The 25,209-nt window shown below is 47.0% G+C and overlaps 1 protein-coding gene across 6 annotated transcripts in view; it reads right to left on the bottom strand.

The window, feature by feature from the left end:
• Window positions 1-24,288, bottom strand: part of GAB2 (GRB2 associated binding protein 2) — a 36,996-nt gene extending 12,708 nt beyond the window's left edge. For 3 of the 6 annotated variants that reach the window (XM_031065984.1, XM_031065985.1, XM_031065986.1), the window contains exons 1-2: window positions 23,988-24,288; window positions 1,072-1,312 (exon numbers count right to left, since the gene is read on the bottom strand). In XM_031065984.1, coding sequence (XP_030921844.1) covers window positions 1,072-1,312; window positions 23,988-24,249 — 503 coding nt within the window. In that variant the 5' untranslated portion in view covers window positions 24,250-24,288. The remainder of the gene's footprint in view (window positions 1-1,071; window positions 1,313-23,987) is intronic. The other 3 variants (XR_004082912.1, XM_031065987.1, XM_005417766.2) reach the window with 2 other exon arrangements.
• Window positions 24,289-25,209: the final 921 nt, after the last annotated feature.

The raw sequence follows: 25,209 nt of genomic DNA, 5'->3' as shown, positions 1-25,209 counted from the left end.
GGCAGCTGCAGCAGGAAAGCCCAGTGGATGCAGCCTGAGCTCTCCTCTCACTCCACGCCAGCTGGGCTCCGACTGCCTCTCCCTCCCTCCCTCCCTCCCCACCTGCTCCTGAGAGCCAAAACTCTCCACGTCAAAAAAACTCCTCGCTATTTAAGGCAACCGGCTGGGGCTGGAGGCGGGGACTGTCGCTGGCTCAGAAATCCCACACTGTGCACCACCAGCTGCCACCAAAGCCAGTGAGCTCTGCAAGGGGTGAACGGCAGGGTGGTGCAAACCCTGCCCATCCCTTTGTTTGTCCTTCTTCTGGTTATTTGGTTATTTCTGGAATTAGGGACCTGCCTGCAGGATCACAAAGTGGTTAAGATTGGAAGGGACCTGTAGAAGTCATCTGGTCTAAACCCCTGCTCAAGCAGGGCAACCTAGGGCTGTGGCAGGACTGTGCCCAGACAGCTTCTAAATATCTTCAAGGATGGAGACTCCTAAACTTCTCTGGGCTACCTGTGCTAGTGTTCAGTCACACTCACAGGGAAAAAATGTTTCCTGATGTTCAGATGGGCTCTCCTGTGTTTAAGTTTGTGCCCACGGCCTCGGGTCCCTGGCACTGGGCATCACTGACAAGAGCCTGGCTCCATCCCCCTTGCACCCTTCGTCCCTGCAGGGGAGATACCCCTGAGACTTTTCATGTGCCAGCTGAACAGTTCCAGCTCTCTCAGCCTTTCCATTTAAGATAGATGCTCCAGGCCCCTCAGCAATTTCATGGCCTTTTGAACTGGACCCAGTATTGACCCCTGGGGTACTGCTAGGGACTGGCCTCCAACTAGACTTCATGCCACTGACCCCCACCCTCTGGGTCTCGTCTTTCAGCCAGCTTTTAACACCACCTGAAAAGCCAGGAAAGCTGGGAGTTTGTGAGGTCACCACTCTGACCTCCTCCCAACCATGATGAGATGAGACCATCATTCAGGACTTTCTCTCCGGATGGGTGTTGCAGACCTCCAAGGATGGAGGTGGGTTGAGCCACTCACACCCAGCCCTCCCCTCAGCTGTCCCCGAGCGGGTGGGCCACAATACCTTGCATTTTCTGACTTTCTGCTCATACACTGGTGCAGGAAAAGGTAGTCCTGGGGGGCACTGGCAGACAGGGTGCTCTGGAGGTGGCTGGCAGGCGAGTCGAAGGTGAACAGGGTGGGCTGGCTGGAGTGGGACGGCGCTGAGGACTTGCGCTCTCGCAGCAGGTGGTGGCTGGCGCTGCTGAGCTCGGCCGGGGAGGAGCGCGGGGCGTGGTTCATGGAGGCGATGCTCCTCAGGGTGTCTGTGCGGGGAAGAAACACACCTGTGAGTGTCAGACATAGCTACCCCACATCTCGTGTTCCCAGGGCTTTCCTTACGTAAATGCTCTGGAATTATGGAGGTCATTGTGGTTTGCTCATGGCTCCAAGGGATCCTCTCAGCTTCTCTACTCAGAGCACATGCAACTATAGGTAGCATGTATGGAAATAAATATTTATTGTATTTTATCATAAACCACATTTCCTAATTTTATAATACTATGTCACATGCTTAGTGGCTTGCTGGGATGTTTGCAGGATGTCAGCCTATTTCATGGGGAGCTCAGTGGGTTGTTAAACCTGATTTAAAAGGTTTTTTTTTTTAAAGAGAGGAGCTTTCACACCGCAGTGAGATGTGATCTAAGTCACCTCCATCCCTCTGTGTAAGGGCATCACTGCTATCCCTTTACACTTGGGTTAACTGAGGAATAGGGTGGGAATCTAGATGGACATAATGACAGCAAAGATGAAGAATATTCTCATGTTTCCAAATTCTGTATTGATTTTATGACCTCGAGAGAGTTGCTGCTGTTTTCTGTGAATTTAAAGGGATGCAGACCCAAGACGTGACTCTTAGTGCCCACTCCCCCCCTGCTCAAGGAGAAACAGACTTTAAAATATTGAATTAATTTCAATGGAGAATATCCCAGAGGTCAGGAATAATCACCCAGCTGCTCCAACCCTCTTGTAAGTGTGCTTCATTAATTCAAACCACAGATGAATTATTACAGCCAAGCTGCAAATCCCCATAAAATAAAAAAACAAATACAACCAAAACCAAAAAAGCCAAAACAAAACCAACAAGCCCAAAAAACCCACAAGCTGCAGAATATTTTGGAAATGCTGATCCATCTCTGGTTGCAGAAGACCACAGACACAGAAGATCATCCATGCAAGTGAAAACCTCTCACTATGGTTCGCGGAAGTCACACTTCATATCATAAGTGTGATTTACATTTATTTGGTGCTGATATAAAACACAGAAAAAACCCAAATTCCAACAAAAAGGGCAAATCCACACATTTTCTAGCCACCACTAATTTTGGGATTGATCTCAGGTTTCCCTGATGCGATGGTCACCAGCTCTTCAAATTTGACTTCAGGCACCCATGCTCCAACACAAGGATGAGTGACTTTTTATAGATTACCAACCTCTTTTTTTCCATTCCTTCCCTCAAATTCCAGACCCTACCAGAAATTTTGCACCTGACTCCTTTATGCTACAGAGAAATGAGTTCTCTACAAAGTGGCTGTAGTGGCTCCGACAAGGAGAAGCTCCACGCAGGGTGATTTTTCACCAGCTTCTGAATCATGTCAAGATACAAAATCAATCTGTCTGCTGCTCATTCACAGCTGCTACATTTTTCCCCTGGTGTTACTGCAAACTTCACCCAGTGCACAAAAAGTACATTAATAAAAGCCAAAGAGCCTGCCTTGACTGTGTTGTTTGGTTTGTGCTAAACACAGAAAGGATCAATATTTAACATTGACATTAATGGTGGGGGATGACAGCTTAAAACTATGATTCTTGTCTTTTTTGCATGGGCATTAAAGATCCCCTGGGGCTCTTCATGGGAGTAAATGGCCATCTCAGTGTCCCCGGACAAAACAGTGTCTTGACCCTCATTCTTATTAAATATTTATCCCATAGCAGTGCAGAATGATCCCCATTGGAAAAGGAGTCTTGAGAGCTATGAAAATTCCAAAGCGAGTGCTTTGACATCAACCAGGATGAGAGATCCCAAACCCACACTGCCATCAAAAACAGGGGCACTGTGCCCAAAGTGCCCCTCAGGAGCCCCATCTTGCCACCTCCCAAATCAGCACCAAAATTGCCCATGGCACTGTGCTTTGGCCAAGCCTCTTTGGGCATGGTGAGGATGACAGGTTGGTGTTGTGCTCCCATCCCAGCATGAAGGTGACCTCTGGGGACAACTATGAACTGCATGGCGTTGGGGTCCCTCCAATAGCTCTGAGCTGTCCTCTCACACTATCCCTGCAGGCTCTGCACTTGCCATTGCATCAAAATATCATGGCAAGGCAAAATACACCCAGGAGTTAGAAACAACACTGATTTATTTGTGCTAACACAGCCTGAGGGGAGAGATGGGGCTGCACAGAGGAGACAGTCTCCAGCAACACCCCAGGGCACAGCAAGTGCAAATGATAACACTTCAGGGAGCCCTGGCATTCTGCACTGCCAGGAGACCTTAATCTTTCCCCAAAAATGAGTCTGGTTTGGGGAAAGTGGAGAACACATTGCAAAAGATGCACTCATTGAAATTAGGATGAATTACTCCACGGTTACTCCAACCACATAAATGAAAATGGGGGATGAAGGGGGGCAGGAGGCAATGCCTGGTAAAAGCATGTCACTTCCCTGGGGAAAGCTGCTCTATTGGCATCCTCATCGATTTTCAAAATGAATTCCCAGCTTGCTTCCCACAGCGACCCGGCCACTGAGAGCATTAGTGGGAGCCAATTCAGGACTCACGTACTCCATTAGGTCTGTGAGATGAACTCCGTAATAGTGGGTGAGAGATGGATTGCTTTGCAGGGCTGGGAGGGTATTGCAAGGGCTGGGAAGATAAATCCTGTTGAAGGAGACTGCCAAGATTAGTCTGGATTTTTTATGTTGTGGGGTTTTTTGGCACCAGAATAAAGGACAGCTCATGTGTCCAGGTCACACACTGACAGCGGGTCCTGCTGGAGGGCAGGAAAGGGGGCAAGAAAGGAAATCATGGCAGAAAAATAGTATTTGAAGACTAGCACACGCCAAGGGAAAAATCAGGACACCACATCAAGTTAAATGCAGACAGATCCCCATGAGGGTAAGGCACAGAGGATGAATACGAGACAGAGATCCCAAAGCCACTTCAACTTGCCATGCTGCAGCACCCAGCTGCCAAGCAATGAGGACAAACGCTCCTTTCCCACATCCCTGCAGCGCTCTTAGAGAATAATCTCCATGGGATCCCATCTGGATGCCTCCAGGCAGCGGTCCCACCCACATCATGACCAAAGATACTCAACTCAAGCTCTCCACAAGCCAAAAAGAATGATGATTCTCAATCCCTCATGGCCATCCACCTTGGGGCCATGGATAAACCCAGGCCCCTCCATCATTTAACAGTGTAGACGTAACCCTCGAATCCTTTGGCTTGATGTTGGTATCTTGAGTTTATGTTGAGGGAATGTATCAAGTACAGCCAAGGAGGGATAAGATCCTGTGCAGTTCCTACTGCCATTCCCAGGGGGGACAGATTTAAAGTTATGTAGTGGGGCCATGTGGGTAGTGTCATCTTAACCCCATGTTTCCTGGCCAGTTCTCCTCTGAGTTTGGGGAATTGGACTCTCACGGTCTGGAAAAGGCAGTGTTGGACGCCCACAAGTTAAAATCCAATGTCAGCACTATGATTTACACAAGTACATCTTGCTGGGCTCAGGCTGCAGCTGTTGCACTGGTCCCTGCAAGAAGCCAGCAGCTCTGTGGGGACAAACCAGCACAGCCCTGCAATTCCCCATGACGCCAGTGGCCTTTGGCTGAAGACTTGGAACTCTGTAGTCCAGGTTAAGATATATCTTTGTGTCCATGTGTTACAGCAAAGTGAGGAAAAGAACTTGGAAATCTATCCTCAAAGTAAAAATCCACAACTGTGAGCACAGCCAGCAATGGGATGGACTAGGCTGGGAGCCAGGAATTTTTTATGAATGTTTTCAATCTCCCAAAGCGGTAATTCCCTCCTTGTTGACAGTTCTGAATTCCCTTGCTCAGTGCACTCGACTACTGCTATGTGCACATAGCTTCACACAGTGTTCCTGGGCTTATCTGAACAAAATAATAACTCAGCCTCCTTTGGAAACTGTTGCTCTGAATGTCCTTTTCCACCGGAGCCACAACGTCATCCTTCCCTGCCTGAAGGCAGAGGCTGGGGCTGCAGCTCCCTGTATCTTCACATGATGCTGTGGATAAATTCTTGTGCTCCTGTTGATTGCAGCAAAGGTGCCAGGCTTGTGTGGCATCCCTGAGTGGCACAAAATTCCCATGATCCCCAACACCAAACTGGCAAGGACTGGTCCAAGAGCTCCTCAGATCTTCTCTGGCCACGAAGTGCTTCGGACCACACTGTTGATTTTGTGCCAGTAAAAACTTGTGGCAAATGAGACTTTCTTTATCAAGGGAATAATAGAAATCTACTACAAATAATCCCCAGGATGGCACAGAGCAGATCATGCTCATGCACCATTGTCTTCCTCACCCTTTGGAGCAGTTCCATCATTTATTAGCAAAAAGAGGGGGAACCTTCATCATGGGAATCTCCCCGCACCCCCACTTTTGTTGCCAGCTCTCTCCTCATGCACAAATAGTGAGAAATAATTAAAACAAGATAAACAACCCTACCAAAACAAGCCATCCACATGCTTCTCCTGGCAGGAAGAGAACAAACAACATGTCCAGTGGATGAGTCAACACATCACAGTGCTGCCAAGAGGCCCTGGGATGCCATGAGGATGAGCATGGCACCCGAGGAAGGTTTATTTGCTGAGCTTTCCCTATTGCCTCCAAGCTGGATGGCATTTGGAAAAGCTGTTGTCAGTCTGAGCACGCATTGGCAGATCACTAAAGGTTTTCTCCAGCAGGTTGGTGGGACACAGCATCTGATCTGGATAATTTCCACCCTCCTTCAAAATGGAGAGCTGCGTTCATGGACACAGGCACCCCAGTTCTTTTCACTGCCTAAATTTTGGGCGCCAATTAGGGACAGTTGAGCTTCCTAAAAGTGAGGACAGGGCACAGCTTCATCCCTTTCTGCAGAAGAACTAAAGAGCAGAGAGACAACAGTGACATAGGGCTTTTGAGCTTTTCCTTTCCAGCCTCTGAGGCTCATTTCCACTTGCTTTGGGAAACTGGTCAGGACAGACTGGCCAAGGGAAAGGAGGAGCATCACCCCTTTACAGACAAGGACCTGCTGCACAGAGGGCTGAGGGCATGGTTTCAGTTATAAAATTTCACCCATCTAAATGATACTTAGCCTGTGCTAGTTTCCTTACGTTTTCTCTATAGAGAACAATGAAATCTCCCAATTATTGAAGCATTTGACACAGGATAGAGAGAATTACCCAATAAAGAGTTATGGGAGAGACAGCGAGAAAAAGATGACAATAAATAAACTGCCATCCTCCATTAGTATCAGTGCTGTGCTTGCATTTGTATGAAACAACTGAAAAATACTGGCAAAGTAAGAGAGCATTTGCTCCAGAGAAGCATGGGAAACAGGGGAAAATATCACAGAGTGAGAGAGCAAGAAGAGAGAGAAAGGAACCTGACCTCAAAGCATTATACAGCTCACTTATTTTAACAGTAATCAATTCTTTGAAGGACGAAGGGGCAGAAGGGAGAGAGACTGAAACAGAAGAAATGCAATGCTTCCCCCTGGAGAGCACCGGTTTGCTTCTGCAAGATGAGGTTGTGCCCCAAATCCCATCCCTGCCCTGGGAAATACCCCTTGGTGACAGCAGCCCATCTCTGTTTCATATCAACATGTCCTGGACATGGCAGTTACCATCTGAAGAGCAAATCTGCCACTTGATTGTGGAGCTCAACACTCATGTCTATACTTGGAAGTCTAACCTTTGGCCAGACTGGGACTCCTGGTGTGCACCTATTTAGTTTTGTTATAAGGGCTTCAGTGCTTTGAGATAAAAGCAGATGAAGGTGGATGCTCACAAACGTGGCTTATGTGTACCCTTGAGCATCCCATGTGGGACACCCTCATCTGAGAGTCCTGGAGTGGGACAGTGACCCACAGCTAGGGATGAAGGACAGTCCCAGGGTGGCAGCACAGGCTGAGCCTTGTTTGCTGCATGGAACTCACCTCATCTCACTCTGCTTCATGGATCATCATTTCTGATATTACAAAACCAATCTGCTGAGGGGATGCCAAACCCATCTGATTAAATGGTATAAAGAAAAGGCTGGAACAGAGGAAAAGGGCAAAGATTATGTGGTGTAACAGTAAAAAACACAAAGTGGTCTCAGGGTGGGTATTTTTGCCTTTGTCAGGGTAAGTATATAAGGTGGCAAATCCAAGGCAATGGGGATGAGTAGAATTAGCTGCTTTCTGTCTGTGGGTGGCACATGTGATTCTGGCAGATGCCAGGGGCATCCTTAGCAAGTCTGTCTGGAGCTACAAACAGCCTGTGGAGGCCAGTGCTGCAGAACAGGGTTGAAGCTGTTGAAAACAAAGAGGTATAGAAAGAGATGACACATTTATATGAGAAATTTTTCTTTTTCCCAGAGGCAGGCTCATGAGGGCCCAGGATCAAACCAGCTCTCTCACTGTGTGACATGAAGCTCTGGCATCCTGTTTTGGAGGATTGCACTGGATATTATTATTGGTTATTATAATTGGTTATTACTATTTATGATGATGATGATGACTAATGATTTTGGCACCTCCTAACCCAGTTTTCCCTTGGAAATCACACTGGAGCAGTCTTACTCAAGCACTGCAGTCCAACACGTCATCAAAAAGTCCAGAAGCTGAACCACTGAATTCCACTAGCCCAGGAAAAAGTTACTTTTAGGTCCTGAACAAATTTTTCCTCATCCTCTTATCATTCACTGCAAGCAATATGTGGGAATCTCTCCTTGCCTGAGCAAACATGAGTGCATGCCTCACTTAGCAGGGATGGAGCAGAAAGAATGAATCCTGGTCTAATCCCTGACAGGGCTTCTTAACAGCCTGCTTTAAATTTTATGGCCCTTTTTATAGACAGTGGGAGTGGAGGTCTTTAATGTTCCAGGAGAGCAGAGAAAAACTTTCACTAGGAGAAAATGTGAACCCATTTTATTTATGCATGATTTAGACCATTTCTATTCAAGGCAGAGCACTAGAGGCCCAAATATTTGCACTTTGTATTATAGAAGAACTGCCATTCCCGGCTCTTTACAGAAGTAATTTATTTCGATCTCACCTTACCTTGGGGGAAGAAACATTACAACTCCCAGTTTGTCAGGGAGTCAATAAAACAGCAGCACTGTTATGGGTCTGCTCTACCATTGCTCAGCAAGGCAAGGCTTCAGGAAAAAAGAGCACCCCAAATTTCTCCTCTCAGAGTCCCCTTCTTCAAGGGTGAATTTGCACTCATGCATACAACCTAACTGCAGGTGTTTGACTCTGTTTTTTTCTCCTCTATATAAGATTAATGTTATTTTTGCTCTTTGGGTGGTGTTTTAGCTGATGAGTTAAAAGGAAAGGGAGGTGGAGCTGTGGTGCAGGGGTAATGAGGACAGGTGGCTGCAGTAGATCTCCACATTTCTCACACAGCTTCAGGTGAGCCCATCATGCCCAGCCCTGCAAAAATCCAGAGAGGAGACAGAAGAAGTCATTAACCCTCATGGACACAATATTGTGTCCCTAAAAAAGCCACAAAGCAGCCTGGAAGTCAATGCAAGCAAGAATCAGTCCAGCTCCAGAAAACATGCTCGTCGGGGTGGAGAATGAAACTTGTTTGGTTTTTTTTCTTGCTGGAAGTAAGCTTTTTTTCCATCTCTGAAGCCTTTTCTCTCAAAACAAGACTATCTGCAATGGATTTCAATGTGGTTTTTGTTTCTTCATTTGTTTTCTTATTCTTGTTTTTTTTTTTCATTTAGGGGCATGGGCATACCCTGCCCACATACCGGGATCATCTGAAGAAATCCTGAAGGCGATGCCATTCTTAAGATATTAGAGGGTAAAATGCAAGAAGCAAAAATCTGTATAAGCAATGGGAGGACTGCACCTTGCCCAGCTACTCTCTTGATGTGTTCTGCAACACCAGCACTCCAGGAAAAATGCAGACAGCTCAAAGAGCCATCCTGGATTTTCCTGCCCATCATTAAAAACCCGAGTCCTGCCCATTAGACTGTCTATTAACAGTGCTCAGTGGAAGCAGAGAAAGAAAAGGTCCTTTCCAGCAAGCTATTCACATTGCCATGAGGTTAAAAATGCCTGTGACCCCCAAAGCTTTATGCATTCAGAAATCAGGAGTTCACATGCAGTAAAGGTCTTCAGTATCCGTTAAAGCCCAGAGGTTTTTCTCTTCCTCTTCTTTTAAGATGCAATGATGGCAAAAGGACTTGGAATTTATTCACTACACATCGCCATATTCAAATAATATGCTAATGCTATTAGCATGGGACCTTGCATGGCAAATGACTTAGACTCATATTCTCTCTCAAAATACTAGATTTTCATTTAAATTGGTCTCCACAGCAACCAGAAATGAACTGGAATAACGTCGGATGGAAATTTTCATGTCTGAGCATGACGGACAAGGAATTTTGCATCAGAGATTGAGGGGAGAGCCATGAAAACAGCCTGATCCCACCAGGGTTGGTGGGCTTGTGCTGGTCAGCTCCTTCCCAAACAGTCAGGTGATGACAAATGCAAGGAAAAAATTCACCTGCACGTCCAGGAGGACCTCAAAGCATCCTGATGGAAAAAAGATGAGAAGACATGATGTGGCTCATGTAGAGTGAACCCTGAGAAGCTTTCCTTGGTCCTCCTCCCCACAGATTCTTTCTGAGTGGCCTCAGAGCAGACACATGTGACAAGTGGTTTCATGCATCCTGAATCAGTTCTTGTCTGTTAAACTCAAAACCAGCTGCTTGCAACTGGTCTGAGAGAACCAAGCTTCTCATCACGGGCCCCACTCCTGTATCTCAGGGTTGTACAAGCACAGACCTGCAAGAAAGTGTTTGTTATTGGCTTCCCTCTGTTACAACAGGAAAAGCTGCTGCTTCCTTTATCTCAGCTGCACACAATTTCTCCATGGTAAGCACTGTCTCCCATGAGGATTTAGGATGTAAAGGACTTGCAGTATCCTCTGACCTGTGCCCACCAGCTGATCACATGGTTCTGTTCCATTGAAAACACTCCCCAAACCCATGTGAAAATGAGCTGAGCTTTGCAATGCCATGGCTGGAAAGCTGCTGGTTAGAAATTAGCTCTAATTTCCCAGGAAAGTGTTTTCCCAGATGCCGTACTCATCTTTCCTGCACTTGTTTCACTCAGTGGTAACCATTACGTCAGCAGGCATGGCGTGATCCTCATCCTGGCTGGGGCTTCTAGACAATTCCCCTAATCATAAAATGAGTATTAGCAATGTGTCCCACAAAAATGTCTTTGAAAGCAAAGTCAGAAAGTGGGAAGCATCTCGCTTGAGAATGGCTGAGAGTTCAGGCAATTAAAAGAAAACAACTCTGACCAGTCTTTCGATTCTGCTTGTAATTATCTGGGTTCTGGTGGGTGTTAAAACATCTGTACTGGTTTGGCAGGGACTGGGGAGCACAGCTTGTGCCAAAGGCAAGAACTGGCGTGGGCTGAAAACAGTGCAATACTTTGGAGCGGTATTTGCACTCAGAAACACAGAGCTGGCAGTCCTCCCACAAGTAATTTTGGGTTGGGGTCAATTCCAGTAGTGTCCCTGTCCCCACATTCCCCATCCACCATGGCTTGTGCCCCTGTGGGACCACCCCAAGAAAGAGCTGAGGGTGGCAAAAGGAGACACAGACTGGGCTGGAGTCCTCAATCCCACTGGGTTTAACATCCTGATAGACTTTGGTCACTATCAGTTCAGCTCCATCTTAAGTTCTTGTTTTTCTTTTCCCTGTGGATGAGTGTTTCCACCTGGACACCCTCCATCTCCCCGTCACATCTGGTCATGCACAAGCAAGTCTCTCCCTGCTGGATATTTCTGCACCGAGAAGCAGAGCAAACTCCCAGCATGGATGTTGCTGTTTGAACCCTGTGCACTAAAGCATGGGCTGGTTTTGTGGCTATTTTTAACACACAGCAGCAGCAGAGCTGCGTTTAGTGGAGCAATGGAGTGTAATGTATAGCTTGGTCCTCAGGAGACTCAGGTAAGGCAGATTTATCACCATGTCCTTCATGGTTACAGTTTTGGATTTTGGCATTCATCGCCTGACTCAGGTACAAAACATCCACTGGCATCCAAAGACCAGAGAAAACCATCCCTGCTCTGATTCCTGCTCATGGGTTGGGAACCATCCCATGGCCTTACTCAGCATTTCCTCACCTCCTCTTCCTTGCTCAAACCAGCTCACAGTGCGGTAGGCTCATTCTTAAAAGCCAGAAGCACCAGATGACATTACGCCCCTTGCAGCTCACCCATCCGTGCACCCACCACAGCTGGAACCAGCATCCAGAGCAAAATCCACATCTTCTTGCCCGGTGCCTTGCCCAGTACTTCACGCTTGGCTTAGGGCCAGCTGAAAATCTTCAGACATCCTGCAGCTGGAAAATGCCATTTAATCAAAATAGGAGCTTGCCAAGGGATCATCTGAAGCCAGAAATTACAAGAAACCTTCAGAGAATAAAAGTGAATTTTAAATAAAAGGGGAGAAGGTCAAGGTATTTCAATTTATTCTCATCAGAGCGGATCATTTTTGGGGGCAGATTGCCCCTCTTCGACTGAAAATCATCATGATGTGCTTTTTAAAGTGCAATTCTTGTTTTTTCCTGAAATTCATTCAAATTCAGAATGAAAAGGTGTGAATCAAAATTGACACTGAAAGAGTATGAAAATGAATACCAGAGGGAGTGAAAATGAAGATGCTGAATTTTCGCTGCCTTTGAAAGGGAGTTTGTTTTGGGCTTGTCACCTGCTTCACTTGCTGCAAGAACAGCATTTCCCCAGATTGCTCTGACTCCACATAGGCACTCCTTCTTCCTCACAGGAATGGGATTTATTTAATTTTTGATTTTAATTACTGATGTGACACATGTCTGAACTTAGTGTATTTGGCTGCTGAGACAGATCTGGGTGAGATCCATCTTCATTTTCATCTACGGGATGAAAAGTGGAATGGTGACAAATAGTACATTAGACCCATTTTTCTCCAGAGATTCTGCGAAGAATAAGCCAAGATATAATGGCTTTTGGCTACAACCACGGGAATGCAGGGACTATTGGGACTAGACCAGACTAGAAGCCAGCCTGCTGCAACCTCCCAACTCCAACTGCTCTGGAGACATCCGAGAACATCACGGGGACCACTCATGCAGCAATGCACCCACAGGGAAAACCCATTTGTGCATCACCTCATCACTCATAAACCTTATTAAGGCAAATATTTTAACTTATCTAATATAATGGAGGGCATTCTTGGAGTCATGGCAGTACTAATTCTTTGAGTCACTTTATCTGTCAAACAAACCACTGCATCATACAGCTCTGTGAACACAGGGTTGGCCTTCCCTTCAGATGGTGCCACAAGACACCAGACCAGTAGCATGTCTTCTCATCACTGAGATGAGAGTGGATCTTTTAGTACACAAAGCTCTGTTTGCCCAGGACTTGGACAGCACAGATTTATCTCCATAAAAATGTTACTGGAGGGCAGAGGACAGGGTGGTCCTTCCAACATCGTGCCAAAGAAACTCAAAGCATTTCCGAACCTGTACTCTTGAGTTCTTCTTAGAGGTAGAAGAAACGGTGGAAGTGAGTTTCTGGAGCATAACAGAAAAAACAATGGGCTCTCAGAAGCTCAGAAGGAGTTATGGTGATGCCAAAGAGGAGATCTAACAGTATTTAAAAACTGTAATAAAGCTGTAAAAGCATGAATGAGCTTCAAATGAAAATCACAAATCCACCTCCTTTTCTTAGAATCACAGGGATGAGGAAAAGCCACAAGAGTCAATAAACTGGGATTGAGATACTTAAAAAAAAAAAGTGAAAAAAAAAAGTAAAGACTTAAGAGACATCATAGTGCTTTCTGGGAAAAACAGTCTTCTGCTCTGTTAGGAGTTTTATTCAAAGACGAAAGCAGCATTTTCATAGGATCATAGAATTGGAAGGGATCTTAAAGACCACGTAATTCCAACTCCACACCATGGGCAGGGACATCTTCCATTAGACCAGGTTGCTCAGAGCCCCATCCAATCTAGCTTTAAACACTGTGGGCATCCACAGCTTTTCTGAGCACTTCTCTTGAGTGCTTTACCACCCTCAAGTAAAGAATTTCCTCATAACATCTAGTCTAACTCTCTCCTCTTTTAGTTTAAAACTGTTCCCCCTTGTCCTATCCCCATCTGCCCATGGAAAAAGTCACTCTCCCTCTTTTTTATAAGCTCCCTTTTTGTTTTCAGCTGGAAGGCCACGTGTTGACCAGGTTTTGACCCAAACACTAATCATCAAAGCAACCATCAAGTAGCAGAAAGATTCATCACAGAATTTATGGATTTCAAGCGGGTATTTGAAAGACTTCATCATGACTCACAGGAGAGCAATATGAACCATCACAGCAAGCCAGCAAAAATAATTATCGCCATAAAGGCTTTCTATCAAGGTTCAGTCAGCAGAGCACACACACGGGCTTGAGGGGAGGGTTTACACACACAGCAATGTCAAACAAGGTGGCGCTTGGCAGGGCAGGCGATCGGCCATGAGATGAAGGTGAGGATGGAGCCACAGGCAGCCCAACAGTCCTTCACTACACTTTTACAGGTGATGAAGTATTTGTGAGTGCCCAGACACCTGCCCAACACTTCAAAAAGAGGATTCATTGTCAGTTATGGAAAAAAAAAGAAAGCAATTGCAATGAGTCACTCCACTCCAGCTTACTTTCGAAAGCAACAGTGCACAAGCACAGGGACAGTTTGGCAGTGGAATGATGGGAGGTAATCACACCAAAACTTGGCACAAGCAGCTGTGCTGGCTGGGATGGGATTAGGTCATGTGGAACTGAGAGAGCACATGATGAAATTTTTGAGGTGAAATGTTATTTTCCATTTTAATAAACAGATATAAAGGGTGGCAATCAATCAAAGGTGCATTCCTCAGCATGTGACAAGTAAGTATGAAAGGAAGTTACATGCCCAGTAAGTGTTTGGTATGAGATTTAGGTTGGATATTAGGAAAAGGTTTTTTTACTCAGAGGGGTGCAGGGGCAGCTACAGCAGGTCAGGACTGTGTTCAGACAGGTTTTGAGTATCTCCAAGGATGAAGACTCAGGTTGGTGGGTTTTCTTGGCTTTCTTGGGGGGCTGGACTTCTTTTTTCACACAGCTTTAAGTACTTGCTTCATCCTCTGTGGCTTAAAGTGATTGTAAGCATGGAAAAATAGCACAGACGGTCCCTGGATATCTTATGGAAACTGTAACTCCCTTCTGTGTCTGAATCCCACAGAGAAGCAGCTGACTGTGGGCAAGTGGGGAACAAAAGAGATACAGAATATCTAATTTTTGTGGACAGTCTCATTTTTAAACACATTTTTCAGGAACTGTGGCCAAGTGTCCTTTTAAAGACCATTCCCAGCTTGGAGGGAACAGATACCATCCCTGATGTGCCTCTGGCAGCAAATGGCTGCAGGCAGGATAAAAGATGCACCAAACACATCTGTGCTGTGCCCTAGTGATGAATCCTTTCAAGCTGAGGCTGCCTGTCTGCTCAGTGCTTGTGCAGCACCTGGCACAGCAGAAGGCACGTTTCTTGGCTACATCTACTCTGTGATGGACCCTTAGAGATGCTCTCAGCCTTCCTGGAGGGAGCTGGGACATGGCAGGAGGGCATCCCTGGATCAGGTGTAAGCCCCACAGCCCTAAGTAATTGCCAATATTACAGCTCTGATATTGTACCACAACAAATAAATCAAAAGTATGTTTGAGGAGCAGGCAGTAATTATGACTGAGGCATAGAAACTGACTAGGGAAGAAATGCTATCTTTACAGATAAAATCAGTAATAAATGCTACTGCATTCATAAATAAGAATAAGTCTGGAAACAAACCCTTACTGGTGTCATGGAAAGTTCACAGGAATCGACAGCTTCATGTCTCCTTCCTGCTCCATGTGCCTTCACATGGAGGCTTTAAAGGCTTTAGAAAGCTTTCCCTTTGCTCAGGCTTGGTTTTAATTGGAAATATAAAGCAATACAAACCAGCAAACAAACAGGCATTGGGGCTTGGGAAATGAGAGTCTAAATCTGTCCTGGCTTTATCAGGTTTTACAAAGCAGTGTGCAGGACATATAAAACCATGTTCCTCTCAAAGCTTTGGAGGGAACAATGGGAAATGTATGGAGGGAAGAAATGGGGAAATACATTTATGTGGGGGGGAAAAAAGTGCCACATTGTGAAAAACTGACAAAAAATTATCCTTTGCAAAGGTGATTTTTTTCCCCTTGTCCAGCCTGCTTGCACTTGCATTTTGGAGTTCTCTGTCCATTGCATTTGCCAGTCTGGTTCCTATGTATTGGGCATCACTCATGGATCTGTGTCCTGCCTGATGCCTGAGAAACTCTGCAGACACAGATTCATGGCAGCTTCATGAATCTCAAAGTGCATGACTGGGGCACATGGGCTACAACAGTCCCAAGACCCCTCTGGGAAATATAAATGCAGGCGAATGTGACTGAGAGTTTCCTCTTAGTTGGCTGACACCCAAAAATGCCTCTCTCCCTCCCTGTCTCCCTCAGTTCTGCCCAGACAGTGTCACTTCACTCCAAGTCCATCAGCTGTTTTTGTTTCCAAGGCTCTGCATGGTTTTGTTTTTTGATGCACTGCTGATACCGTCTGCCGTGCTCATTTTTCCACGGTCAGTAAGTCACCCTAAAAATTCCTCTGTGCCCATTAAACTAACAGAGCTCATCTGACAGGGCTCATAGCCATATAAGCCAATTACAAAACAAAGAATTATGTTAAATGGGTTTCTGATTCTGGGTGCCAGGCCAGGAGACAGCCCTGCCCAGGGCTGAGATGTGAACTCAGCTTGCAAATCTCTGCTAGGAAACCTGTGCTGCAAAGGCTGGGCAATGCTTTTAGGGCTAAAAACGTTCAAACCTCTCGAACTTCACATTTCTTCCTTCTCTCCCACTAAAACCCCAGCCTCAGCTCAGCTAAACCAGTGGGATTTTGGCCAGGAAAGGGCAGGATTTTCCCCAAAGGCCCCAGTCCTCCAGCTCTGTATTTATCTTCAGAAGAGGCCAGTTGGATACCCTTGAGCTGGGCGCCAGCTGGGAAACAGTCAAGAAGAGCTGGAGTATTTTGACTGTTGGTCCTTTTTGAAAGCTGAGCATAAATTTTTTTTATTGCTGGTTGATGGTTTTATTATTTGCAGCGAGATAAGAGCATTTTTTGCCTATAAACCTTGTGCTCCCACAAACAGCTGCATCCTCTGCCAGTTCCCATCAGTGCTGGGTATGGTCAAAGGAGGCTTAAAAAATACTTATCTTCCAATGGACTCTCTGGGATGGCAGTTATGGGTTTGCAAACACATATCTTCTGGATTTTTTTCAGTTTTACCTCTTCAAAATGTCCACAGTCACAATAAAAACATCTAAATAAGAAAATGCTAAAAATTCCTAAATTTCCAAAACCCAAACTGTGAAGAAAGCCTTGGTCCAAGCATTGCAGATGTCAGAGATTTGATTGCATCAGATGCCCTGAAGCCAGAAAATTGCTTTTCTAATCATGTACCTTAAGACACTTTCCCTTGCTAAAACCTTCTGCATGCTTGCCTCAGTCCTTTTCTTGGCACCTACATGGGCAGGAAACTTCCTCTTCTTCCTCTTGGTATCAAGGACAGTGACCACCCCAGCAGTGCAGTGTTGACTGTGGTCCTGCAATGTTCCTGGGAAGGCAGCATGCTGAAGGGCAGAGTACAGCAAGAGAAATAAGGTATGGAAGAATAGCAGAAGTTGCTCGTTGTCTGGTGTAAATGAAATTATGAAAATGAAATAACTGAAGATCCAGCTTGATAGCAAAGGCCTTGATAGCCATCTTGACACAGGTGGGATGAGTTTCAGTAGAAAGTGGACACCTGATCTCATCAGTCCTATTCCTTGGAGAACCAAGGGAAAGAAATGGCCACTTTCAGAGTGCAAATGATTAGACATATTCTATACATATTTTTTCATTTTCTTCCAAGAAGTGGACAGACTACAACCACCCAAACATGTCTCACTCTTAGCGGCATCAGTTCCCTCTCCAAACTGCCAGGAGAATCACAGCAAGGACACCCTGACCAGCTGGTAGAGATCAGCAAGGATCTCCCCCTGTTTCTGTCCTCTAGGAAGCCAATTCCAGGTCATTATTGGCGCTCTGCTCTTCAGCAGACTCATCAGTACCACAGCTAGCTTATGTCCAGAGGGAAAGAGGGAAAAAAGGGGGAAAAAGACAGCAGGCAGTTAACTGCTCTCAAGCTGCTCCCTTGTGCCAATATCACTCCATCTCCGGTATTGTTTACACAGAAATAAAAGCTGAACAGTGTCAGATCTTAAAATAACTTGCTGTTTGTGGAGCAGGAAAACCAGGGTCAGGGAAGTTTGGAACAAATTTAAAGTGGCAGGAAGGCTAAGGAATGAACTGTGACTTTGGCAAGAAGGTGCTTGTGTGCACCTGAAGTTTAACCATGAGCTTGGTGCAAAGTAAGTTTGGGCCACCAGGCCTCCCCCACCTATTCCAGCGAGGCTGGGTCGAACCTGGGGCTGAGATATGACATCTACGTTTGGCCTCTGGAGAAAATCTGCAGCCACAGCTATTTCTCTTGCTAGGAACACTCAGAACATGGAAGAAAAGGATGACGGGGGTCTGATCCAAATGCCCTTGAAGTGTGCAACTATTAGATCTAGGTGTTTTAAAAGAAGGAGCTCCTTGACACTGAGTGCTGTAAGTATTGATGGGAACACTGAGGAAAGGGCTGCATCTGTATGTATGGTGGGACAGCAGGTCAGAGTACAGCACTCAAGGCTCCACATTCCTGTCCCAACACAAGCTATCTCCAAATGGGGCAGGGGATATTAGGTCTTTGGGTAGGTCAACAAACATAGGAAGGTGACATGTCTGGAATGAACCCAACCAGATATGCCCTGTCCGTCCCATGGTCAAGCTCAACTCAAACATACTCTTGTTGAATGCTTGTTGTACTGTCTGAAGGGACAGACTGGCCTCCATGTGAGCTGATATCCAAGTACAACTCATATCAGGGCTTAAAGATGAAGTCAAGACCAATTGATTTATGGCAACAGAAGTTAAAAAGTCAAGTGGTACAAGGGGGAATAAATTTAAACTGACAGGGGGCAGGTTTAAATTATATATTAGGAAAAAATTCTTTCCTGTGAGGGTGGTGAAGCACTGGCACAGGCTGCACAGAGAAGTTGTGGAGCCCCATCCCTGGAAGTGTTCCAGGCCAAGTTGGATGGGGCTTAGAGCAACCTGGTCTGGTGGAAGGTATCCCTGCCCATGGTGAGGGGTTGGAACTGGATGATCTTTAAGGTCACCTCCAACCCAGAGCATTCTATAATTCTAGGAAGTCATGTGGGCACAAGGCTCCACAAGGGGCTGCCTGCTCCATTGCCCTTAGGTGGCAGTGCTGCCTGCAGATCCCAAAACAACACACAGCAGGGCTCGGGTGCTGTCAGGGACACAAGGACACCCCCACATACCCCTCCTTGTCCCCATTTCTCATCCCACATTCCTCACCTCTGCACAGTCCCTGGCTGGGCTCTGGGCTTTTAACTCCTCCATGGGACAAACAGGGAAGGAAAGAGGCATGTGCTAGGCACTATCGCAAGGAAGTACCTGGTCTTGTGTATTTCCCCTCTGCTTTGGTTCTTCCTGGCCATGGGAGAGGCAGTGGTGGCAAGAACGCAGGAACTGTCACCTTGCACATGCTCCCTGGTGCCCTGCTCCTGCACAAAGGGATGGGGAACACTGCTGGCCTGGGTGTGTTTGGGAGAGGTGGGTGGTATACAACGTTCAAACATGGTTTTACCCTAGTCTTGCAGCCCACAGCCTCTTCACGAAGTTTTGGGCAGCTTCTGTCCTCCCAGCAAGTCTTCAGGGGTACCTCTGTTGTTTTCTTCTCTGGTCCATCTTGAGCTCCCTTTGTTGGGCAAACAACCAGGCAAACCCAGCTGCAAGGAATCAGTGGGGCTGGAGGTTTCTCTGGCCTGTTTCTAGGACAAACATGCTTTTGGGAGAGAAGTGAGGAGCGTGCAAGAGCAGCCAGATGGGCTCGTGACACAGACTTGCAGGCAGCAGGCTGGGGGCAACCAGCCTGTGGCCCATGTGGGACCCCCAGCCAAAGCAAGTCAAGTGAAAGCAATAAATTTGCTCTTGTGGGCTGGAATGGGACAACTGGTGGAGGGTCTGAGGCAGAACCAAGCCAAAGACACCCAGGTGTGTGAGGTGCAGATCTCACCAGTGCGAGCAGAAAGTGAGTGGTATCCAGAGGCTGATCCACTAAACTGCTAGAATGAGCATGTCTGAGTTGAAGGAGGAAGGACAGACACATCTCCATTAAACTTTAATGCTCAGACCTGACCTATGTTCAGCAAGATATTGCTGGGATTGCTCCCTGTCATGATGTAAAATACCAACACCACGCCTTGGAGATGGAGTGGGGACTTAGCCAGAACCCAGAATTGCTCTAGAGCAAAGTAGAGAAATAAATAAATTAAGTCCCAGAGGGACCAAAAAAAAAAAAAAAAAAGAAGAGGATAACATGCCTGGACTGGGTGGGAGAGGCTACTGCTGCCAGACACAACCCATCAGGGCAGGAGCCCAGTGCCATCCTTTTCCTACGCCTTCCTCACCCTCTCCAAGTCTCCAAGTGGAGGGAGCTTTCAGCTCAGAACAAGGACATTTACTTACACAAAAATATTCCCTTCCCTGGTTTCATGTCTGGGTTAAACCTCTAGCACAGGGACATTAATGATGTGCATGAATAAGCTTTTAAACTCCCACCCATGTCTGGTCAGCACCCACAAATCCAAGCCCCTGAAAGAGCCCCTTTTCCATGGGGAAGGTAGAAGAGGAGCTCCAGGGAGATAATGGCACAGTACTGCCACTGGAGGGTGGCACAGTAAATTGACATAAAGTTAATAAAGGTACTGCCTCCTTCAAAGTAACTAATCCTTGCACAGGGCCCCTGCAAGGACATGCTCACTGCAGGGGCACAAACACTGGTTTGTGAGAAATTAAACTACAGGCTGCTGGAGCTGCACCTCTGTCACACTGGGGATGGGACAAGGAGGGGTTTTGGCTGAAGCATTAGCTTCAGAAAGGGTTAATGACACATGAGATATGTTTAGTGGGATTTGGTATTTTTTTAACTTCAACAAACAAAGCATATGAGAAAATCCAGTTCACAGCTGAGCCCTGGCTGCCTGCCCAGTAGGGCAGGGAAAATGCTGATGGTTTGAAATACCCACGTGCTGGCCTTTCTCATGTAGTCTGTGGCCCAGGGTCCCAGGCTGGTCTCCCCCCACTGTACTTGGATCACTCAAGGTGGCAGCAGTACAAACTGCAGAGTAAAGGCAGCACTGACACAGGAGCAAATCTACTTTCCTTGAGCATGGTCGGCTTCCTCAGACACGCAGAGGAGCCGGGATCCTGTGAGGCTCTGCTTGTTCAAAAATCGTAATTAGCTCTCAAAGTAAATAGGTGTTAACAGAAACAAAGAGCTTTGCCACAGTCTGGGTAAACACTTTAGAATCAATTTAATTTCCCTTCTCCTGGCAGATGCAATCGTGCTGCTCTGCAATTATTTTCAGGTCGGGGCAGGGAACAAAGCCACCGGGGCAGCTTTTCTGAGCAGCTGCTCCTTGGGACAGCAGGCAGGACCCTCTGCTTCACTGACATTCAGGCCCCCGAGGCTGAAACGAGCTTCCTTCCGCTGAACCAGATGTATAATGCAGCTGGAGATCAGCAAACCAGCAGTGAGCCATAGCATGACATTAAACTGCCCCAAAGTCCAGCCTCCTTAATCCTGAGAGTCCCCCTGTCTAGACAGAACATGAAGGACTAATGTGAAAACCAAGTGACAGAAAATTTGCAGTCTCCCCTTGAGCTGCAAACGGAAAGAAGCATCAAAGGGTGTAAATCTGTTTGCCTTTTATTTGTGTCGCCTTTTGGGAGCGTTGGTAGCACCTAAGCACGGTCCCACACTGGTGCAGAAGGTTGGCATCACTGCAACTCCAGGTTGCCCATTTGCTTACTAAATCATGCTAAAAGGCTTTCTTACCCTGCCTTTTCCCTACGACCATGGGGAGCTGGTGCAACAGGCTTTTACCCAAACTGCCCCAAAAGCTAATGAGTTTGTCCTCCATCACCACTGGGTTATAAGCAAACCTACAGTGACCAGTGACTGGGGCTCAGCTGATGTGGGGTGTCCCTTCAAGGTGGCAGTAACTCAGCATATGATGGCAACTGCAGTCACTGTGTTTGCTGGTGATGGAGTGTTCTCCTAGCTGGGATGTGAGTACAGCCCAGCTGGGAACAGCCTGGCTGTGGGGCCAGACCCAGCAAGGCTTTGGGCCAGTGTAAAGCAGTCACACACCCAGGAACAAGTACAACCAGAAAAATGTGCACAGTGGCTTCCCTGGCAGTTCCTGATCTTGTTCCACCATGCTGCCTGTCTGCTGGGAGAAGGAGATTTAGTTAATTAATTGCTACAATTAGCATGGAGCTATTCCTGCTCATGATGGTAACCTTTTCCTCCCCCCTTTTGGTTCATCCAATTACCAACTCATTCATTCTCCAAGGCAGAGGCCACAACAAGGCAGAGAAGCTTGAGGATGAGGGGAGAAAGTCCAAGAACAAACTGCCAAGTGTCCCCAGCTCTGTTTCTACCCAGGAACTGTCTTAATCTCGCACAAACTCTTGTTCCTCTCCCATCCATCCACCCTTGACTTCAAGAAGGTGATGAAGAGGGAGCACAGCACAGCACAGCAGATTTACAAACATTGCTACGACTGTTTCATTACTCCCTCCAGCTGACACCCCATGAAGGATGCACCCCATGATGAGCTTATACATGCCAAGATGGACAAGACTTCCAACACCCATCGTGCTCCAATGACCCCTCAACTTCTTTACCCAGCCTCAGGCCATGGATTCTTTAAATGAACATTACCCACTTTGGGATACTGATGATTTATTTGCCATTACTTAGCAGGGATGGTGAAGGAAAGGTGAGCATGGGGTCACTGCTTCAGCAAGGACCGAAGTGAAGCGCCAGCCCTGAATAATTCATGCTCCCTCTCTGCTGCAGCATCTGGACACATCTGCTGCATTCGCCATTGCAGGCTTTTTCTTGGCTTACTCAGAAAATCAAACTTTGGCAGCTGGGTACTGTTTCAAGTGGGTACTTTCCCTACAGCATTTACGAGCTGTGATTCTGTTACAAATAGGGATTTTTGTTCCTCTTTTGCTGATGTCACTCCATGATCCTGCAGGGAATAGTGCTTGGATCTCTGCAGCCTGATGATCCCTGTGTGCCCTTTGGGACAGATGCACTTGCAAGTGGGAGATTGTTTTTCCTTTTGCTGCCCAGATTTATATTTCACTGAAGTCCCGTATCGATCCTGCTGCCGCTGGGCTGAAAGCTCATTTTACTAAATGAGAAGAAAAACAGTTCCCCCAGCTGAACGCACGCAAAATGGAAAATCTTGCAATGAAACAGCTCTTAAAAAAGGGGCCTGAACAATTTTGCTGAACCTCGAGGGCTGCTCTGCTGACATTGGAACGGTATGTAATTTATTTAGCCTGACCTTTCCCTGAAAGACCTGGCTGGCAACGTTATCAAGGATCCTTTCTGCCACTTGTGCACCCATTGCCAAGGTGACATCCTGCCTCATGCGTCAGTCAGTGAAGATCGCATCCGCGCTGCTGTGGTGCTTTGTTTGCTGTCCTGCCTGACAAGCTCTTGGCAGGGTTTCAACTCGTGCGGATGGCAGCTGCTCCACGAAGGACCAAAACAGATCCAAGCTGGACGTTGTTACGGGGAGTTTCATGCAGACAGAGCACAGGCCTGCAGTCCCCTGGATGAGACTGGACCAAGGATGAGATGAAGCAAAAGGTACCCAGAGATGCTACCATGGATAATGGGATGGGCAGGTGACTACAGAGCTGCACGCCATGCTCACTTCCCCATCCCATCTCACTCAGGTTTTATGTGTGCCCTCGTGGTGCTGGGAAAGCAGAGGCAGTTCACCAGTGCTCAATGCACAGGCTTACCCAAGTGCAATCGAGTTTGGATGGCGGAGCACAACTCAGACAACATGTCCCCTCACTGCACATAAACTACCTGGAGTTTTCCTTCCCTCCTCCCAGTGCTTTCCCTGAGGGTTCCAGGAAGACATGCGGATGCAGGTGCAGAGAGTATGTCTGTCATGCACAGGAGAGTCTGCCAGCAGGGAAAACTGCAGTAGAGAGGAAAATGGTTCCAGGAAAGCTTCTCCCCCTACTGCATCAAGGGATTGACTCCATCAAGGGATTGAAACGTCTGAGCAAAGGGGATTTTCACTGCTGGTTCCCACCACTCTCAAGGGGATTTTGGCGATGGATAGGGACAAAGGCTGCAGCTAAAGAAGTCCCCAAACACCACCAACTTCTTGTAAGAGACTGAAAGCTCTACAGTTATGGAGGGTAAAAATGACTGACTTTCACAATAGCCAAGACAGCTCTTTAGATGTCAAAGGCAGGAAAGCCTCATCAAAGTTTCCCACATGTCCATCCATTTCTCATTTCAGCCTCCCCAGCCTTGTGGCAGGCTGCACTCCCCTCCCAGAGGTCTGATCTGAAAGAGGCCTGGGGCCCATTGAGAGGACAGGAGAGAAGATGCTCTTAGCAATGGACCTGTCTCTCATGGTACCTGTGTTCTCCTCGGACTGGTTGAAGCCACAGATCTGGCAGATGCTGCGGACCCATTTGTTCATGTCGTCCTCGGTCTCAGCCACCAGGTAGAAGGTCCTGTCGCTCGTCTTGATGTCGAAGATGTAGCTGTCTTGCAGCTCCTTCTTGTTGAAGGTGAGGCCCGCGTCCACCTGCTCGCAGAAATTGAGGTTGATGACACGCAAAGGTTTCTTGGAGTGGTCATTTTTGTAGTACTCCAGGACATCGGGGTCACCACTCATCCGACCGCTGCGCAGGACGAACCAGCGTTTCTTCCATGCCTGAAACCAAGACAACAACAAGAATGAACCTCACTGCTGCATCTGTGAGAGCAAAAATCCACTGCTAGGCACAGGGTGACACAGAGGGACATGACACTTCTCCACCATGGGGTGCTCTGAGAAGCTGCTCAGGCATACCCGCAAGAGGTGCATAGACTCAGGTCAGTTCTTGAGTTTGATACTAAAATTCAGGAGAATTAAATACCAACATAGCATCATAACATAAGATGACCCCAAAAGGTGCCAGTCTTGAGGCTCAGAGGAACCTTGCTCCTACCCTACAGCCCAGACATGCTCCTGGGACCCAAATGCCCTTCTCTCCATGATCTGTGCAGTGGCATTACTGTGTATTGCCAAAATGCCTTCCAGCAGCTCGGAAGAACTGAGGCACTTTGGATGCAGAACCCGGGGTGTCCTAACCTTCAGAGAAACCCCTGAGAGCATCATAGGATGTGTCTGCAGATACTGACCATGCCAATCTCTGTTTAAATGCCAGAATAGAAAGACTAATAAAACCAAAGGACAACTTTTAAATATCAGGAATAATGCCAGGGAGACCCATGGAGAATCCCAGCTTCATTTGTTTTTCAGCATCCTCTGCTCCCTGGCATGTAGGCAACTCCTTAGCAAAGGAAAAGGTTATCATTGATTCTTCCAAGCACTGCTGACAGCAGCTCTTGGCCAAACTACCTGCGGAATGGACTCAGGGGGTTGTGAAGCTTGAAGCAAACCAGCAAAACAAATGTCAGCCATCAGCCCTGGCCCTGAGAGCTGCGGCCCTGCTGCCCTCCCCACGCCAGACACATCTGGGATCCCACAGGAGAGGGAATAGCCACAAGGATAACGTGTTAAAGGCTAAAACTGAAATTAGAAGGAAAATTGTGCAGGTGTAACCCCCCATCCCATGAGGTGAGCAGAGTG

The sequence above is a fragment of the Geospiza fortis genome, unplaced genomic scaffold (assembly GCF_000277835.1).
Source record: "Geospiza fortis unplaced genomic scaffold, GeoFor_1.0 scaffold16, whole genome shotgun sequence".
NCBI lineage: Eukaryota > Metazoa > Chordata > Aves > Passeriformes > Thraupidae > Geospiza > Geospiza fortis.
Note: the sequence above shows the minus strand (reverse complement) of the source record. Positions and strands in the feature narration are given on the sequence as shown.